The sequence below is a fragment of the Manacus candei genome, unplaced genomic scaffold, assembly GCF_025592945.1.
Source record: "Manacus candei isolate 608988 ecotype Guabito, Panama unplaced genomic scaffold, ASM2559294v1 h1tg000035l, whole genome shotgun sequence".
Classification (NCBI taxonomy): Eukaryota; Metazoa; Chordata; class Aves; order Passeriformes; family Pipridae; genus Manacus; species Manacus candei.
The window spans coordinates 5,393,662-5,413,856 of NW_026138083.1; the positions used below are offsets into that span (position 1 = coordinate 5,393,662).

Genomic DNA, 20,195 nt, shown 5'->3' on the forward strand with positions numbered 1-20,195 from the left:
ACAGGAGGAAACCCTTCCAAATGTGGAAGTTCAAGAGTTGCTGTTGAATTGAGAGCCAAAACTCTATGTACTTGCATTTTAAAAAGTATCTGAAGTTGTATTACTCATGTTACCCATTAAAGATGAGGCAACACTAACCACTAAAGGTTCAAGAGCCATAACTGACAATGGAACCTGAACTGTCCACAAGCAGCAGAGTCAGCTGCTTATTTATCCTTTTCAGTCAGTGGGAGACAAAAAATCATTGTCATTAAAACTATCTATACATGAAACAATTTTTACTTCAGGTACAAATTAATTTTTAGCTAAAATTTGATTTACCAAAACTCAAATTGAATTTTTTCATAGTTTTCTAATCTGTGATTTTGTGGGAGAATAAAAACCGTTGTCAGCTCTGATTCAAGAGCTGTGAACCGACCTTCAGATACCAAGACAAAAGAACACTCACAAATACTTCTACTCAAATACTGCTTTAATTTTCATTTCACAGCAGTAGTCACTAAACTCAACATTTTTCCATGCATAACAAGTTGCTATTATAGAAAGTAAAATACTCTAATTCAGTACTCTGAGTTAGAGACTCATAATTAGATGAAGTATTACCAAGATTCTTCTGAGCCTGAAGATATACACCATCATTTGGCTTCATTATTCCTGATGTTTTCATATGGTTCATGGTATATGGGAGGATCAAGATATGAAAGGAGCCTTTTTATTAATCAGCTTTGAAGAGCCTCCATTCTCAACCCTTGTAACATTCTTCCACAAGTTCCCAAAAGATGCCTTATAGCACTGAAACAATCATTTCATGTCATAAAAAGATAAAGAACTTTAAATAACTTTCCAATTTTTTTCCCAGTGAGAAAATTATTATTTACACTCTTAAAATTAAAAGGACTTTGTACCAAAGGTCTGGAAAGATCTGGGTTTAATTACATATTTCAAAACTGAGTTATACAAAGCAATTCCACTGCTTAGACTCAGTAAATATATTAAAAACTTAAGAGACCAGGAAACAAATAAGCAGACTAGACTACAACTGAATTGGATGTTTTCTGGAGAAGCACACCATGAACAATTTGCCCTTTGTGACTGAAGACAAAGGGGGAGAAGAAGAGTGGCAAGGAAAATGAGTTTAAGCAAGAAACTGTAACACCCCTTTTGATCTCACATGCAAGCTGAGAATGAGAAAAAGTTCTGATCCTTCAGTCTACAGTTTATTTAAAGATCAAAACAAGCCTGAGCAGCTTAAAGCCTTACTTCATTAAAAGAAGCCAGTCAAAGAGTTAACTGAATGGCAAGTGGGATATTCTTTCTTGCAGCTTTGCTTAAATGATAGAAACTTCACTACAGACTGTCCTGTGTTCCACAGAAGATAATCAAGGTCGAATTCACAGAAGTTTTTTTCCACCCAGTCTGCCATTTCTTTTCAAATCTTCTATTACCTACCTTAGGAGCTCCAGGATGAGCTTTTATAACTTGCTAAATAAATTACAAACACGAATTAAAATCTTCCAGCCATTTAGAAACAGAAACTGCACATAGTATACAGTGACAAGAACTTCAGAACAAAATTTAAAAACAGGTAGCTCAAGATGCCTGCTTGGGAAAGCTTTTTTTACCTGCAAAATTAAAAATACCAGTGATAAAGTTCTGCTGCATTACAAAAGTCTGTTTGAATGTGTAAAGCTTTTGCAGAGACTACATAAATTCTAATCCATAACATGTTTACTCAGCAAGGGTATCCATGTTTCCCATTCCTTTGAAGATGCCACAGAGCTAACACACATCCAAAACTTTCCTTTATGCAGAGGGAACACGTGAAACATTTGAAAATGCTTGAGAGCACAGCAGAATAACAATGAGAAGAGTATTAAGGGCCAACTGTTCAATTTAAAATTTCTGTTGTGCATTTCTAACCAAATGAAGTATCTTAACACATTAAATATCACCCTGCTTTCAATTTAGTATCTTGCTGTGCAACACAATTCTCATAAAATCAGAGCTAATTTTGATCTTCGATTACGTATGAGAGATCCAGGACCAGGTTGGCTGTCTCCAGAGCTACTTGCAGGCCACTACATTTTGCAGCAAAACAGTCCAATGTCAGAAAGTCAGTAACTTTTACTGAGGGCTCTTTAGGGCAGCCCCATATAACAGGAGAGCAAGACTGGCCTTCCAAAATCCTCCAGCTGAGGTCCTCCGTGTTACCACTAATCCCACAGCCACATTTTGAAACTACATCTGACCAGTTTGAGACAGAGAGAAGACCTGATGGAACAAACCAACAGTGTCCATAAACCATATCTGTTAGAATTTCTCCACCATCATGATTCAGAGAGCGAGCTACAGACTCCAGGGAACGGCAAAACCCATCAGCAACCAACTGGTATTGTGTCTGAGAACAACCTAGGTCTTGGAAAGTGCTGGTGGACAGACTAGAACTCTAAAAAAGAAACCAAAACCAAAAGTTAGAACACTGTTTCACAGAAGTGATTTTAAACATGGATCACACTGCTGTATATTTTTTCCAAACCAGATGGTTCAGCTCTAACTAAAAAATGTTTATATCCTGATTATTCCACAATAGGGAAGATTTCTAGACAAGTCAAAGTGGAGTTCTACATTATCATCTTTCAACAAAAAAACTCTACACATTTTTAACACTTAAAACCACGCACTTACTATAATAGCTACCTAAAGAAAGACTAACAAGTACAAATACAGTATTAACAAGTCTGAAAGATGTAATTAACACCTAGTGCTACAAATAGACCCCTTTGTTTTATTGCAGCAGTTAGACAGCAAAAATCCCACATTAACATAGACGAGATAAGTGTTTTCGCTGTAGCAGTGATTCTACATAAATTCTTGTTTCTTAAGTATATTAAGCAGCTTTAAAAAACCTTGTCTTACATACCTTGTATCTTATGTATGAAGCCAGGTGAGTTTCTGTACAGCCCCCTCCTAACAATGCCAAAGGTTCCTTCATTGTTAACTGTAACACATGTTCTGCAGTTTCACAGACACGCTGAAAACCACATAAAATTCTTGTTAGACATGCCACGATTAACAGGATTTGCCTCAGTAGAAAAAACTACTGGAATAAAGTTTTCAGTAGTTTCTAGTACAGATTCCAGAAACTTGAATTACATGTGGATATGAAGCTGCTGAGTGATTTCCAAAACCATATTCACTTAATGAGAAATTGTCTTTATTTGTCCACACTATGGAAAAGTAGAAATAAAAAAAGCCGCATTTTATTCCTTCTTTTTGCAAATCAAGGTTATATATAAAAAGTCAATCAGTATCAATGACATTTCTAGAACAACTATTCAATGCAAAACTATGCTTGACTGCCATTGCAAGTGTTTGCTGCTGGCCTTTTGCTGGCAGTTTTTATTTTTATGCTCTCACAGACCAAGTAATGAGAAAGAAAATATTTATCCAGCACTGGCTTCAAGAACAGGTGAAAATTGTTTCTGTGTCTCAACTTCCTGTATTAAAACTGAGGCAATAAATGAAAGTGAGCACTTCGAAATTCTGGAAACAAGTAAACTTCAATTTATGTACTGAAAAATCACTTTTCTAAACTCACCGTATTTCTATTTCTCATTAATTTTTCCATTAAAAGCATGACTGTTCAAGGAAAGATTTCAGGAAAATTTACTTACCTTCAACTCATCCCAAGCTGTTTCACTTCTGTTACAGAGTATCAAGCTGCAGATAACTGTGTCCCCAGGAATTAGATGCACAAAATGTTTTGAAGCAACCCTCTCAATGCTGACATCTTTCAAACTGCCATAACAACCAGGAGACAAGGAGTGTATGGAAGCTATAGGCTTTGAACCTGCCAATTGTGAAAAGCAGAGAACAACATGTAGTACCATCATCAGAAGAGTTTTCTGTTGCATTTCATAAAACATGAACTTTTTTCCCCTTGGTTTTATAAGTTATATATATATTGTTCAATACCTGACATTTCAACCTACGCAGGAAATCACGAACAGAAACCACCATGTTCAAAGTGCAAGACTTGGTGATAGTTTGAAATAAAAAAATAACTGTTTCTATAAGTGGATATCCCTCCTGCAGCAAGCAGTAATCACACATCTGGTATGTCATTGCTAGAACCTGTGAAAGACCAATCTCACCTTAAGAAACGGTTTTCAGACTGGAAAAAAACAACTCCTGCTCAGCTGCTAAGAGGATCCAGACAGAAATAAGAACCCTTACTCTGCAGTGACACCACCCCAGATAATGTTGATCTTCTGATGAAAACCTGGGGACAATTGTTTAGTACAGGAAACTCGCCTGTTACCTGTCATCCGGCTCAGGGGCTCCATCAGAGACAGTCCAGCTCTGTCCACAGCCATGACGTGGTTCTCCTTCAGGTACTGTTTCAAGGCTGGATGGATCACTTTCTGGCACACCACAAGGCCGACCCCATCATTAACCAGCTGCTTCCCTACATTCAGCAACTGATTCAGCTCTGACATTTCCAGAGAAATTCCGTGACGGACTGCTATAGTTCCTTCCTCAGGGCTGAAGCTGTCTCCCGACATGGACGCACAGAAAAGTGCAATCTTGATCACGTTTGAACCAGTTCTTTTGACAGCAAGTGGTTTTCCCAGCTGAATTTCTGGTGTTTCTATCAGTAGTCCAGGAAGAACTGTAGAATCCATAACTCTTCTTCCTTTCACAGGTATTATTACACACTTTCCTAAAACAGCATTAGTCTCACCATGACATGGAACAGTAAATAAAAAAGCCTTTAAAACCAGCGTGGCGAGATGCTCAACTTCTGTTTTATTAAGCATGCAAGCAGGTTTGCTTGTTAAAACGCTACGTACCAAACAAACCAGGGTCTCAACGCTGCTAAAATCCACGGACACCCGGCAACCACAAGCCTCAGATTTCAGGTAGTCCATGCACAAACTCAGGAGGTTCTTGGTTATTTTAATGACAGTGCAAGGTGCAACGTTCAGGTTTCTAAAGTTTTCAATCAAGCTACAGCAAAGGATGGCAGTAAATAAGCCACAGTCGCTGCAGCGCGAGACGTGGTTCTGCACGGAGGCTGTGAGAACACGGAGCACGGGATTGCTGACGTAAAGGTGCCTCAGGAGAGCTGAGGACTGGGAAGTTGTACAAACACAGCCTCCCACACCGTTGTGGAGCTGTTTGAGTCTCCCAGCAGGACCATAGGAAGATTTAAATATCCTGCTAAGCAGAAGCAGCGACTGACACACCGTGTCTTTAGTTAAAGGTTCACTAATAAATAACGGAGGCTTTTTAGCTTCAAGACGAGACATTTTCAAAGTAAGATTTTAATTTTGGCCAACAAAACAATTCATTTGCACCCGGATCTATAATTCATAGCACTTTTAAAATCTAAAAGTAGTACATTTAAACTCTTTGCAGCTAAGGATTAATATTTTCAGTGTGAAACAGTACATTACAGTACAATAACATTTCTGTGACTGGTCATCACATCTTTCTTAAAATGAGGTTTAAATCATGTTGCAACACTGATGCATAATGACAGCAGGAAGCTATTTTCACTCATGATGATCTCTTTTAACTTCTGAATGTGACTGAGCAGATTTTTTTGCAACAAAATTTACAAGCATGCTTCCTAAATGGACGCCTATAACTGACAGTCCTACTACAAGCAGCAGGTTCTTTCTGTTCCAGGTAGTTTTCTTCATCTTTTCTGGCAACAGTCACAGATGAAAAGCTTCAACGTTAGTTACACCTACAATTAAAACCAGAAAGGTATTAGGATAATCTTATGACAATATTGCATAGCTTGAACTGCTATTTTATTTTTCATTAAAAAAAAAAAAAAGCCACACAAGGACAAACACTGCACCACAGAATCGTTTGGGTTGGAAAAGACCTTTAAGATCAAGTCCAACTGTTCCTCCAGCACTGCCAAGCCCAACACTGAACCACGTGCCCAAGTGCCACATCTACACATCTATTAAATACCTCCAGGGATGGTGACTCAGCCACTTCCCTGGGCAGCCTGTTCCTGTGCTTGACAAGCCTTTCTGTGAAGACAGCTTTCCTAATATCCAATCTAAAACTCCCCTGGCACAACCTGAGGCCATTTCCTCTTGTCCTATCACTTGTTACTTAGGAGACTGACTCCCACCTCACTAAAAGCTCCTTGGTTTGGAGAGTGATGATGTTGCCTCGAGCCTCCTTTTCTCCAGGATAACCATTCCCAGCTCCCTCAGTCACTCCTCATCAGACTTCTGCTCCAGAGCCTTCACCAGCTCCGCTGCCATTCTCTGGACACTCTCCAGCACCCCAATGTCCTTTCTGAAGTGGGGACCCAGAGCTGAACCCATAATTTGATGTGTAGCCTCACCAGTGCCAAGTACAGAGGGACATTCACTTCCCTGGTCCCACTGGCTACACTGTTCCTGATACAAGCCAGGTGCCATTGGCCTTCTTGCCCACCTGGGCACCTGAATGCTTTTTAACTGAGAAAATCTATTAATCTGTTAATTACTACAAGCATACAGTAAAAAAAAGAAAAAAACAGCACACCAGTTATATGAATATTATATTGTTAATAACTTCAACTCTGACCACCAATCTCTGTTGTTTTACCTGTAGGTCTATAAGTAACAGGCCATTACAAACTTCACTGAATCTCCCTAAAGTGTCAAAACTACAGTGAGAGTTTTGTGTGACAGTTTACAGCGATAGTAAAAGCAGTGATGTTCATCTGTTTTACTCAAAAACAAAAGAACTCAACTACTCAGCACCGCTTGCCAGGCAACCACTTCAGAAACAAAAGCTTCTGATGTTCCAACAGCTTCAAGAAATCTGACTCAAAGAAAAGTTTCTTACTTCAAAATGCTTAACAGGAAATTTTTTCAGTTCTTAAAACACTTTCAAACTTAAAGGGATATTTATTTACATTTCTATGCAATCTCCACAGTACTTAAACTTCCTTCATATTTAATTTTGTTTAGTTTTCCACTATAATTACTGTCCCTACAGAATACTTCCTATGTAAAGTCCTAACTGTTTCTGGGCAATTTTGAGCCTCAAAGGACACTGTTACAGACTCAATCACAAGAGTAGCACTGTTGCCTTGAAGTTACTGGAATTTGTTTTTAAAGACACATAACCCCATCACTTAAATTGATCCCATCATATGGGATTTAGCAGTAGTTTTCTGAGTTTTATCATGCACTTTTTAGAGCCATGTAGCTACAAGATTAACTCAGTTGCAAAGAAGAATAAAACTCTAGAATACTCAAGTTAGAGCAGCAAGGCTGCATCTGTTCGAACATTCTCATTTAATTGACTCATCTCCTCCCTCTAAGATACAGATACAACTAATTAGGCAACTTACCTACAATACACAGTACTAATGTTATTTTTCTTTATTTTTTTGATCGCTTTGCATCACGTATGTCACAATTCCAGGTTCTGGAACATAGTCCTCTGTCTTCACTTGGAAAAGAGGACTGGACTTGATGTAAAACCAGCCCCAGTGTACCAGCCCAAGGCCAGTTCCCATAACAATCAGAACTTTGTAGTCCTTCCAGATGGTTTTAAGACCCATTGCAAACTGGCATCTACCTAGGTAAAGATAATTTATTATTTTAAATATATTCTAGAAATCCTTTATTTTTTACCCTATAATAACAGCACTAAACAGATGAAGCTGAATGCCAATACCTTTAATTACAGTGCAGCAGATGACTAAAACACAAAACAACACAAGAAAGTCTTACTTTGTGAACTTAGAAAAAAAAGGTGCAAAAATAACCTCAATTCAGGCATTTTGAAGTGTTAATTGCTGCACTTGCTTCGAGCTTTGGCATGCTAAATCTTAAACACAACAAAGCAACAAAGCTTTATCTAATTACAAGCGTTACTGCTCAGATCGTAAATATTTGAAGCCTTAAAGCAGTTTTAAAATACACCTTTTTCTTTTTTTTCCTCCCCCAGTAGTTAATACAACTGAATGTCTAACTGAGCTAAAGAGAGAATAAATATAGAACTTTTAAGTTGCAGGCAAAGCAAGTTGTGATGCTTCTGACCCCAGTTTACCCTGCCCAGAGTGGCGGCTCTGCCTGACCACCTCACGGTATCCGGAAGCTACAACAGCACCAGCACTAACAGAATAATTTAATCCTTATGTCATAAGAAGGTGGAAAACACTACTCTCTGTTAAGAAGTACCTACTTCAAGAAGAAAACGCACGTTTTCTTATGCCAAATATCTCACTGGGTTGAACGGCTACAGAGCTACGACTCGGGCAGTAGATGCTCCTACTCCTCCCCAACTCCATCCACCGGACAGGTGTAAAAGCCCTACTAACCACCCCAGCATGACGACGTGGAGCCCTCACAATTCCCTCCTCCTTCTTCCTCGCGTCCCAGCGACCTTGAAGCGCGGGCGGCTGAGGGGCAGCGGCTCCCTCGGGACAGAGACCGCGGGCACGGCGCACCTGAGGCTTCTCTCCCCTTTGCGAGGGAGCGAGGAAGGCGCTGCTCAGGAGCCTTCCCGGTGAGGTAAAGACTCACCCGCCCCGACACGTTCAAAAGCGCCCTCGCAGGAAGAAGAAGCAGCAGAAGAAGCACGACCCGGACGTTCCGCTATCGCCGAGCCCGCCCCTCTGCCCGCCATTAGCCGAGCGCTGTGTCACTCGCGGCCCGGTCCCGCCTCAGCCCCTGGCGGCCATTTTGCGTGCGGGCAGAGCAGGGCGGGCGGCGGCGACGGGCGCGGCCATTTTGGGTAGGGCAGGAGAGCGGCGGGAGGCGGGCGCGGTGCGGGGAGAGGTACGGCCGCCTTGGGCCGCCCGGCTCCTGCGGGAGCGGCCGCGCCTCGGGCTCCGGGCTCTCTTTCCTCGTTAGTTAAACGTGTGAGGAGACGCTTGGGGAGAGCTGGTGTTGTACCGGTTGGCTCCCGCCATGCCTCCCTCAGGCGCCGCCTCGGTGGGGTCGCTCCGGCGCCGCCCCCCGCGGCTCATCCCTGCCCGACCGCTCTTAAAAATATGCATATATCTCTCAGAACTTCTTCCTTGCTTACCTCCTGTTGCAGTCACTCCGCTTTACACGAGCGCCCAGCCGTCTGAGCTTTCCTGTGGGCGGGCGAAGGTGCTCTGGCCAAAACAAGATCAAAAGAACTTCGTTCCCTGACCTCAGTGTTTCCTTAGCTCTTCCTTCTACTTCACTCTTCTACCACGCTTTTCTGGTATTCACTCCTATGGCTGCAGGAATACTTTTCCTGTATTCACTCTTCTCCTCACCATGCTCACTGCTGTCAAGAATCTCGTTTTATATTCACGTGTTAATGGATGAGTTTGTTTTCAATTTTGTTTATAGTTGTAGAGTTTATAACTGTAGCCAAAAGACAAGTATTTAATGCCTAATCTCCACACGAAAGGGAGAATCATGATTTTTTTTTCACTGTATGGTAATATTTTTCATTGTTCATTGCATTCAACTGTTCACGAAAGTTAAAAAAAAAGAGGTATTTATCAGTGCAAAAAGGTAACAGCCAGCACCTGTCTGTGACAGCCCCCTGATGTTCCTCAGAACCTCTCCTTCCTCTAATTCTGTGCAGTGGTGGGTGAGGTGAGTGGGTAATGTCTTTGAAATTGTTGAACTTTAGAGGTGAATGGGCAGTTCCTGAATGAAGGAGTGTGGATAATGATGAGGTAAAAAGATGCTGACTTGTTGGAAGAGTAGTTTTCAAGGGTTAAGTGGAGCAATTGGCCACAGCGGGCATAAAAATCCTGAAATGGCAAAATTGTGAAGATTGTGATATGTCTTTTCAGGACTACAAATGCTTTACTAGATATGTGAGTAGCTGAGTATTGCACTGCTCATCCTAAGCTTCTGATCTGCTCCTAAAACTGATGAGTGCTGGACAGTGTTTGACTACAATACCTAAGGACTAAGGAAAAGTTCAGGAAACTCCTCTGTTATGTTGTGATAGTTCATCTTGAACTACAAAAACGAACTACAGAAATAGTTAATATCAAATTGTGTTACAGACTTCCTTATTCAGCATTTATGTGTTTGTTTGTGCTGTTTTTTCAGGTGTCCACCTCTCCCCACTCGAGGCAAAGGCACCCAGAGATGGGCAGTGTGTGAATAGTTTGCTGCTGTATCTTCAAGCATCTGGTACGAGTTTTCAGTTCCTCGTTCCCTTTGAGTTCCAAATTCCCTCGCCACGGGAGGCTACTTCTTTTCTAGGGTAAGATGCTGTTCCTCAGCTGGCAGAGAACACTTCCACTCACTCTCTGGGAGGCCATGAGGCACTGCCTTCTCCTGAGTGTCTACATTCCCCTTGGCATCAAATTTAGAAAAGAAAGATATCGTGCCACATTATTTTTTCAGTGTGTCTCACTCTAGCCACAGGCAACCTACGTGTTTAACTCTGAATCATGTTTTCTTATACACACTGTCTATGAAAACTTTCACGTTCAAAGTTTTTTTTTACAAACACCACATCAAGACTTAAAAATATTTTTTTAATAGATACAGTTTCTGGGAGGAGTTTTTCTGCCTTATTTTATCTTTACGTTTCCTTATTTAGAGTTTCCTTTAGAGGTTTGCAACAGAAACGTTATTCCATGAGAAACAGTCTTGTTGCCAAACAGTAGCAAGTGTAATAATATCTGTGATTTTGGTGGGTTTTTTTTTCAACACAGAAAATGGCAAAGTGTTTTGGGGCTAGTTGGCTTTTTCTTGTACAATTGCTGGATGCTTTGGCCCATTTTGTGATGTCTCAGTATTGGGTCCTTTTTCACCTGTGTCACTCCAGTGACCTTCCTGATGGCTCACACGTGAGCTGTGTTCTTTCTTGTTTTCTGAGGATTTGCTTACATTTATTCTATCTGCTGTATTTCCTTTTCTTTATCTATATGGTCAGTGCAAAGAATGGGATAGTTGGCAAACTCCAGGAAGAGCAAATTGAACCAAAGTTACCTTTTTTTTGGCCATCTTTTTCCTTTTAATGTTTTTCTTCTATTATTTTGTAAATTAGATTTCAACCTGCTGGCAGTTCTTCTTACAACAGTAGTAGCAGGATTGTTGCAACAGTATTGTCCTGGAAGGCAAATGGTTACAAAAAGGTGCTGGCAGGGTCAGTTCAGCTGATTCACTCATGTGCTTTGTTTGGTCTCGAGGAGAACATGAGCATTTGGACAAGAGGTGATGCTCTGGCATGTTTTGTTGCAACTCTTCTTTGTATTATTCCTCCTGTAAAGATTAATGAGAAGACATTACCAGTCCAAATATTGTTCTTCAGGAGCAATGTTAAAAGGAGCTGATAAGCTCAGATGGTTTTCACTTGGTGGCTGCCATTTCCCTTCAGCATCTCTTCTGAACTAGTTCTGGCAGCTGCTGTTTCAGGGATTTCTGAGTTTCATGTCCTGCTGGGATTCTTCTTATAGTTTCTCTTCTATGTTTACTTCTGTAGAGTGGCACTTACTGCCTGGCTGAACTGAAATACGATGTCTCAGGTGGTGCAGAGCACTGTCCCTTGCATTGTGCTTCTCAAAATCAGTAAAGGTGTCAGGGTTTACTCTGATAAGATTGAAAAGCTTCCCGGGCTGTTTTGTGCAAGAGAGAATGATAGTGGTGTGGCACAAGCCATGATGGTATTCCAATGGTTTTTTTCTGTTATTTTAAAATTTAATTTATTTTATGCATCTTTCTGCTTACTATTACTGTACAGCTCATAAAAGCTCTAATTTTGACCTTTTTTTCAGGACAGGGCTGAAACATTTTATTAACTATATTAAAGGTTATTTTCAGTAGTTACTTGGAGAGTGGTTCTCAGTTCAAACTCATTTTAACCTGGCTATTGTAATGGCCACTTTACTTCTCACTGTTTGCCATCCTTTTACTGATTTTATATCTTACTGCTTGGATATTAATATGATATTTAGAAAAAAAATCATGTAAGTAATTGGGAGTTTTCCTTCAGCCAGTACATGGAATTGTGCCCTCATTACTTTCACATTTTCTCATAGTTATTTTGAAATCTTCGGTCTCAGCATTTGAATATTTGGAATGGAAGCCCTGTGTTTATTGAGTTCAACATGGTTACTATTGAATCTTAAGATCAAGATTACCTGTGCTATGCTGTGTAGCTGTAAAGTGGGTGTTTGTCTTGTTTTGCACTTATTTGAAGCTAAATAGGCATAATGACTGCATTTTGAAACATTTAAGTTGTAGTGCCTGACAGAGACACATATCCCCAACCTGCCTTTTGTCCTGAAATTTTGACAGCTCTGTCTCAGTACTTACCAATAACTTGAAGTATGCAGTGACAAATGTGTAGGTCTTCCTCAACTTTTAGTATTTTTCTACATCTCTTGTACAAAATTGACCAGATTTGTCCATCTTAAGAGACTAATGCTTTAGGAAACTTTAGGACATAAAAGGCAGCTCTGTTCTCCGTGTGGTTTCTGTTGCAGTTCATCTATTGCAGGCAGAAGCTCCTGACACTGGTTTTCTGTTTTGATTTGGAAGCTTGAACTGTGTTGTTTGGGTGCTCTGTCTCCTGCCATCACACTGAGACCTCATTTCACCTGACTTCTGCCCAGTCCAAGTCTCTTCTTTGTCTGTTCCCTCTCTTCCTGTCCTGTGTGAAGATGGAATGTATTTTATTTTTTTTATTCCTAGTTTTTTTGTAGGTATTAATTTGGTACCTTAGGACCCACTGCGTGTCTTCTGAATCCAAACTCTGTGTGGTTGGCTGGAAAGACTTTCATGAGTTTAACCTAATTTTCTACTTTTGACAAGTGAATGTTTAGCTCCTGTTTGTGTGGAGGTTGATGAGCTTCCCAAGTAGCTTCAATGCTTTGACATTAATTGTTGTCAGTTTGGAAAAAAATCTTGGCAATTAATTGAAGGTTTCTTCTTGAGCCCAAGGGAGGGTGTGTTTAATTTCCAGCATGAATTAATGCTTCCTGAGTTCCTTGGAATGGTCTGAGGCAGGGTCAGGGGCTGTGCAGCTGAATGCACTTCACTCAGGGTCCCAAATTAAGCAACCTAGTTCATATTTGGGATAAGCAAGAGAAGAGGATCTCTGAAGTTCACTTTACTTTTGTGCAACCACAATAAGGCTCAGGTTATGTTGCTTTAAGTGTGTTGTAGTCTAAAATTTTAAGTATACATGTGTATGTGTTTATATAATTATATATAGATATATGTATGCATCTTCTGTGCACCAAAAGCTGTAGTTTGTTACTTAAGAGTTCTAACTTTGTATTTCATATGGTAGATGTGAAGTGCCCAAACAGTTGTGAAGTTCACTAAAAGAAATCAACACAGGTAGCTAAGTAATTCTCCTTTAAATACGAATTTTCCTTGGATTTCTTAAAGCAAAGAGTAGGGTTTGAAGAACAGCAGTGCTGAAAAAAATGAGTAATAGATGTAAAAATCCTTCTTGATTGGTGTAGAGATCTGAGTGTTTCTCCAGTGCTGATCACTGTTAATTGATATTTTTATAGGACCAGCTTACTTTGACCTATCATGGCATCCAACAAATTTGTCATTAAGGTAAGTAGAATGTCATAGCTTTAAAAAAAAAATCTGTAATATTCCTTAGAATATATATGTTGATTTTAAAAGTTAATGATGAAGAGATGCATCCTTCAGGCTTCTGGTCATAGTAACGTGCTCTCTATCACCTTTTCTCTCTGGAAGCAAAGTTTGAATCATTTCTGTGTCATGGCAGAGTGTGTCTGAGGTCAGCTGAAGATTAAAATCATGTAGCCAAAAGTGATTAGTTGTGTAGTTAAAATTAGAAACTGCGTGAATTTTCAGTGAAACAGTACTTGCTACCTGAAATAAAATTCTTTTCTTACTGTAGTGTTGTTTGTGTACTTCCCAGGTAATCTAAGTTCCTGGTTTTAAGGTGTAGCAATGTTCTGAAACTATTTATCACGCTTGACACTTTATTTGCCTCTTTTTTTTGCCTCTTTTCCCATTTTCAGGGATTAGTTGTTTCACATCCAGTAAAATGCCATTGAAGTTTATTTTGCAAACAGTCCCAGACTCTTGATTACTATCTGAAGCCTAATGCTTTTCAAAACATTCTGTTATAAACATAGCACTTCATAATTCCTCTCCTGTAACTGTATCAGTTTATCAATAAATAACACTAATTGGGATTAGCACAATATATTATTCTCTTGGAAATGTTTTTTCAAGGAATTTTCTGAACAGAAGAGGCTTTTTCCTTTGTGGATAAGCTTGGGGTTTTTTGGAGGGCAGCTACAAAATCCTTGCTGAGTGATGAGGGTGTGGAAGCTGTTGAAGCTTGGTTTTGTGGGTAACCAACCTGTTCAACATGCAGACCAAGCGCTTAATTTTTTGTGTGCTGCGTGTTCTTTTCCAAGGAAAACTGCTGTCATTTAGTGAGATTTTACTGCTTAACAGGATGGTAAACCTTTCATTGACAGTATCATGTCTATGTTATTCAGTGCTGCTGAGCTGATCGAGGAGTTAGGAGAAATATCTTTGATTTAGAGCACATTTTAGCTGATACTCTGAGTCTGCAGACCGCTGGTGGGGGAACAACAGGAGCTGCAGGCTGAGGGGATTTGCTTTTCTCAGCTGAGAACCCTTGATGTCATCAAAATGAATGTAAATGCCCAAGAAAATTGGTGTGAGTTGAAATGTCTTCACTGGGTAAAAAGCATTAAGATACTTTGTTGCTGACCTGCATCATTACAGGTTCGTTATTGAGCACAGACATTTTACTTTTCAATCACCCAGCGTTTCAACATCCCTGCCTGCCTGAGCAATGGGCAGGTGCTCACTGAGCAGGTGTTTGTGGGTAAGCAGCACCACAGACACAGCTTTTGAGACTGCCAATGAGATACAACTTTTGCTTTCTGGTGGTATTTGAGAAATAAGGGTAAGTTTTTGCATTTTTCAGCAAATGTTGAAAATTAGCTTCGCCTTGACCTGATTGACATTCACTTTGTACACGGGTGTGTAACATTCTACTTGTTAGAGCAGGGATTTTGTGTGTCAGGTTTTGCTTCTTTACATTCACTGGATTTGTATTTAATGTGTATATTCTCTTTTTTAAGACTGTCCAACTTTCACATAAGTTTTATGAGGAATATCCATGTGTAGAAAATTCTCCATTAAAACCCAAAAAATTCTCACCCTTCTCTGCAGTGGGAGTACAGAAAATATTCTTAATTTTATGTGTTTGAAATTGATAGGATCATTTTACTGAGTCTGAAAATGTTCAGGACAGACCTGTTAGAGGTGAGTCTACAGGAGGGCCATGAAGATGATACAGGGATGGAGCACCTCTCCTATGAGGAAAGGCTGAGAGGACTGGGATTGTTCAGCCTGGAAAAGAGAAGGCTTTGGGGTCACCTAATTACTGCCTTCCATTACCTGAAGGGGGCCAACAAAAAAGATGGAGAGGAACTATTTACAAGGGCCTGGAGTGACAGGACAAGGGAGAATGGCTTCAAACTGAGAGCAGGTTTGGATTAGGTATCAGGAAGAAATTCTTCTCTGTGAGGGTGGTGAGGCCCTGGCACAGGTTGCCCAGAGAAGCTGTGGCTGCCCCATCCCTGGAAGTGTTCAAGGCCAGGTTGGATGGGGCTCTGAGCAACCTGGGCTAGTGGGAGGTGTCCCTGCCCATGGTACAGGGGTTGGAATAAGGTCTCTTCCAAGCCAAACCATTCTGGATTCTGTCTCACACACACCTCACCTCATTTTCTACAGTCTGTATCTTTTAAGTTTTTAGATTCTGTAAATGTGTGTATGTTAATCTTTTTGGTAAGAAAGCGAAAATTACAGCTTATCAATCTTTCAGGTCTTAGCTGACTGGCAAGTAATTAAGTGGGAAACCCCTCTAATGTGTTTAATGAGTTGTTACCAATTTTATCTGGGAATCTCCGTACCCCGGTGTGATGGCCCCTTATTACCAGTAGAGGGAGCAGTTGGCCTGTTTTTGAGAGGCGATCTAAGCTTGGCTTTATGGGCAATTAAGAGGGATTGAAATAAACTAATTGATGCAGTAAAATACCTTTAAACCTTAGTACAAAAACTACAGTTAGGTCCTAAACACACTTTCTTCACCTTCCAAGTGGCTGCATTCTGCAGTGTTGTGATTTGCAGTAGGTAATATTTTATGCAAATTAATTTGATCAGCAATTGTCAATTTTAGGAAATATTGATACATATATAAAGCATTGCGTGGTAAAATACCCCCAACATATGAATTTAATTAAGCTTTCTTTTTGTGTTGCTAAAATATTTTACTGCTGTTCTGGGAAATAAATCTTAACTTTAATTGGTTAGGCTTAAAGCAAAATCATGAACCCTATATGGATTTCAAAAATAATATCACTAGGGCCCTGTTTAAACCTTTGGACAAAGTAGAAAGAGTTGCTCTTCCAGAATTGTGTAAATTGACTTTATTCATGCCAAGCTGCAGAACTAAATATAGTAATTTTTATGGCTGCAATAGAAAAATTTCATTTACTGTTTTCTGCAATTTGTTCATTTGCCAAACACAGAAGACTTTAAGTTGTTACTACATTTTAATAACTCAGCTCAAAGGGAAGCTTTTTTTATTCTACTGTTTCCTACTTTGAGAAATGTGGAGCTCTGTTCTGTCTCAGATTTGTAGGCTCTTGCAAGCACATAGATAAGCTAATTATAGTTTCAGTGTTCTCTCTGGTCATCCAGCTCACTCTGCAATTGATTTTTCAGCAGTGTTGCTCCTCGTTATCAATCTAAATTATTGCATGCTGGACATATATACGTAACTTTTTTGATCCTTTCTCCTTCAAACTTCTTGCTTGCTTTAAATGGCAAGTTCATTTGAAACAGCAAGCACAGTTTTCTGTTTTATATTGGGAACAAAGATGAGATGACTGGACAGCAAAATGACAGTGGGAGTGTAATGGGATCACTTTTCCCCTTCATTTTGCCTCTGTGTGTGTGTGTCATGTTCTTTATTTTATGTTGATTTATCTTAATGTAATTGTTAAGATACTGACTTATAACCAAAGGCATCTTAACATCTGTCTTTGGATATGTTAGAAGTGCTCCATGAAAGGAAGTGTGTGTAGCAAGAACACTGATTATAGGCCCTAACATTAGGAAGAAGGAACTGTCCCATCAGACAACGCTCCAGTATGGATTCAGTGCTGTCCAGGTCATTTTAGGGCCTTTTCACAGACCTGTAGATGGTCTTGGGTCTGGAATAAGAAAATGAGAAGTTTATTTTGAAGTTTATTTTGATATTTCAAGTGCTTTCTTTTTTTAGCTAATGGTAGAAATGTAATACTGTGACAGCGTGATCAGCTCTGCCTGTCTGGATGATTCTTGGGTGATGTCTAGGCTTGACAGGTTAAATTTCTCATTTCTGTGAAGTGTGTCCATTGATTCAACTGATCAATATTTCTGTAAATATTTGCTATTAAACACAACAAATATTTTTGTAAGAAAGTGATGTGTTTGCTTCTTCTTGGGAGTTGTTTGGAGAGTAAGAAACTAGGGAGATGAGTAGGTTTTCTTACCTGATTTTGTTATTTATCTCTGATCCCATATAATGAGTGATGAGGGACAATAGATATGTTTACTGCTTAGATTAAGTCCATGGACACATGACTGCAGTGCTCTCAGGTGGAGAATAAGGAATGGTGTTTGTATTTAAGATAATTTTTTGTGTGTTGTGGCTGCTCTGTTATTAGACTGATAGCACAGCTGCTTGTTCTACATACAGAGCTGGGAACTTGTTAGCATTCTGATTTCTGGTTTTAGCTAGATAAGGTTTTGGGTTTCTTTGAGAGTACTTACTTAAATTAACTAATAAATACAATGTTTTCTGATGTTCATTTCTTTTCCCCATTCAAAACCAAGACATTTGTATGTGAAATTCGTCTGGTTGGAGTACTGACAAATATTTCAAAGGAAACAAGCTAAGATTAGGTTTCTGTGATTAGATAAAATTTGTAGAAATATTTTAAATTTTAAAACTAAGGTACCGGTTCTCCAAACTGATTAAAGGTTACTGAATTTTATATGTGCTGTGTGTCTTTAAAAATGAATAAATAGCCATATTAACCATTAAATAATGATTTTTCTAGAGCAGGGGTTTCCCTAAAGCAGCATTGCTCAGAATAGGAGTGGTTGGGTGGTTGGAATTGATACTATTAAGGAGCATCTCACACTTCACTCAGCTGTCAGGTTTGTTTCTGTGTGAATGCATAAAGTATAATAATTATCTAAAAGGGCTTAAAAGTCTTAAGGGAGATGATGAAAAAGAGGCAGGGAGGGATATGATTTAAAATAGGAAGTACAAACAATAATAATGGATGGAGGGACATCTATTTAGTTCTCTTTCTTAATGCTCCACTTAATTCCCAATTTCATGGGACCAGATATGGAATGGCTAAAGTGATGAGTAAATAAGTTCCAGAAGAAAGAAAAGAGGAAGTTGGGAAGTAGAGGAGGGAGGAAAATTAAGTGTACAATCTAATTCTAAATCTCCTGGAGTCAATGGAAGTTTCCTCACTGACCTCAGAGGATTAATTTTCAAGCCTAGGGAAATGATGAGTGGATGAAGAGTTGAGAGATTAAAGTGTTAGCTGAAGGAGAAAGGAGTAGGAAGCCAGAGGGATAAACATCAATAGTGAAAACACTGCTTTCATGGGGATCACTTCAAATAAGGAATAAAAGGATGGTTCAACTTGCATTACTTTTTTTGGTAATTCAAATCTGATTAGTCTTGAAAGGACCACTTGTGCCTGAAAATTAGGTTTTCGCTAATTCTGAGCACTACACTATTGTGGCAGTGATATGGGATTCTAAATACACACCATACTAAGTAATACTATTTTTTGAAATGTAATTATTTCCATGCTATTTGCCATGTGCCTAATTTCTGCCCAGCACTTACCAGAGTTTACACCTCTGCTGTTGTGCTGCACGGAGATCTTGGTGGTACAGCCTGCTTGACCCCACAGTCCAGCCCTGGAGCAGGAAGGGATGGGAAACTTAGAAGGAGACTTGAATCTCTCTTGAGTCCAGCAAAACATCAGGGCTTAGCAAAGATACTGTGTGGGGTCACCAAGTGTCTTTAGGTCCTGGGAGAGGCTTCAGCTTATGCTGTAGGTGAAATTCTTCAATTCTTTCCAGTGGGTTCAGAAGGAGGTTAGTAAGCTGGGAGGTAAAGGAGTCCACATTTTGTGTAGTACCTGGGACAGTTTAATGATGCAGTTTTTGCTCTTGATGTTATGATCATGAAAATTTAATATAAATTTTTTTGGGCATTGTTTTATGTGGCCTCTCCCCACTTTGGGCAATGTAGGTGGATTCTAATATGTGGAAGTTATCTGAGTATTTGATGTATGACTGTGTTCTGACAGGATTATGGAGTAAAAGGGAGAAGAATGACTGACAACACATTTTTATTCTTTCCTGATGTTTCATCCATGTAGTTCACAACTTCCTTAAAAGGCATCTGTTTTTAAAAGCAAAATTATCACTTAGTTTCAATTCTCAAATAAAAGCTTTGTTTCTGGACATTGTGTGTTCCAGTTTCGGGACACTTTGTGTTCCCTGCAGCACTTATTCAACCATGACTTTGCAGTATTTTTCTTGAGTCAGTGGCCAAACTTTTCCTTCAAGAAATGGTACCACAGGACATGGCAGAAAATAATGTTTACTTCTTGTGCTGCAGTCAGTGCTGAGCGTGAGCCCCGATGACGCTCAGCTATTGTGAAAACCCTCTAAACTGCTGATAAAATGATGACTCATGGTCACCTGATGAAAACACATTCATTACCATGACTCCAGAAAGTTTAGCTCCCATGGAAGTGTTTCACTTCCCACACTAGTTCTTCTAAAAGAGATGATGATGCAGTTATTTTCTAACAGTTGACAGCTGCTCAATTAAGCTGTGACAGTGTGGTTGGCAAAAACTGTGAATTCCAGACTTTTTAAAATAATAGTTTAAGGAACTAAAATCTGTATGAGCTGTGAAGGAGTCACTAACTTTCTTCACAGTGTTACTTGGAGTGATTTCTAATCAAATTATATACTTTAGATTTCATTTACCACTACTGATTGAAGTTCTTTTTACAGTGGATCTGACTCAAACCTCACTGATGTCAATGGGCTTTGGATCAGAGCCTGTAGGAGTATACTGGTAGCACTGTA

General features: G+C 39.5%; 2 protein-coding genes across 11 annotated transcripts in view; one reads left to right on the plus strand and one right to left on the minus strand.

Moving 5' to 3' along the window:
• Positions 1-454: 454 nt before the first annotated feature.
• On the minus strand, positions 455-5,557 carry MKKS (MKKS centrosomal shuttling protein). Its single transcript, XM_051792795.1, has 4 exons — positions 4,322-5,557; positions 3,675-3,850; positions 2,921-3,031; positions 455-2,446 (listed from the first exon to the last, which is right to left on the minus strand). Exons 1-4 carry the CDS (start codon positions 5,310-5,312, stop codon positions 2,006-2,008), a joined length of 1,719 nt encoding a protein of 572 aa, XP_051648755.1. The 5' UTR covers positions 5,313-5,557; the 3' UTR covers positions 455-2,005.
• Positions 5,558-8,685: 3,128 nt separating this feature from the next.
• The window catches only part of SLX4IP (SLX4 interacting protein), a 76,170-nt gene continuing 64,660 nt past the window's right edge, over positions 8,686-20,195 (plus strand). For 4 of the 10 annotated variants that reach the window (XR_007905370.1, XR_007905371.1, XM_051792798.1 and 1 more), the window contains exons 1-3: positions 8,686-8,766; positions 10,077-10,233; positions 13,502-13,550. Coding sequence is in view for 8 of the 10 variants with exons in the window: in XM_051792798.1 (XP_051648758.1) it covers positions 13,524-13,550 (27 nt within the window). In the remaining 2 variants the exon portion in view is untranslated. The other 6 variants (XM_051792803.1, XM_051792799.1, XM_051792804.1 and 3 more) reach the window with 6 other exon arrangements.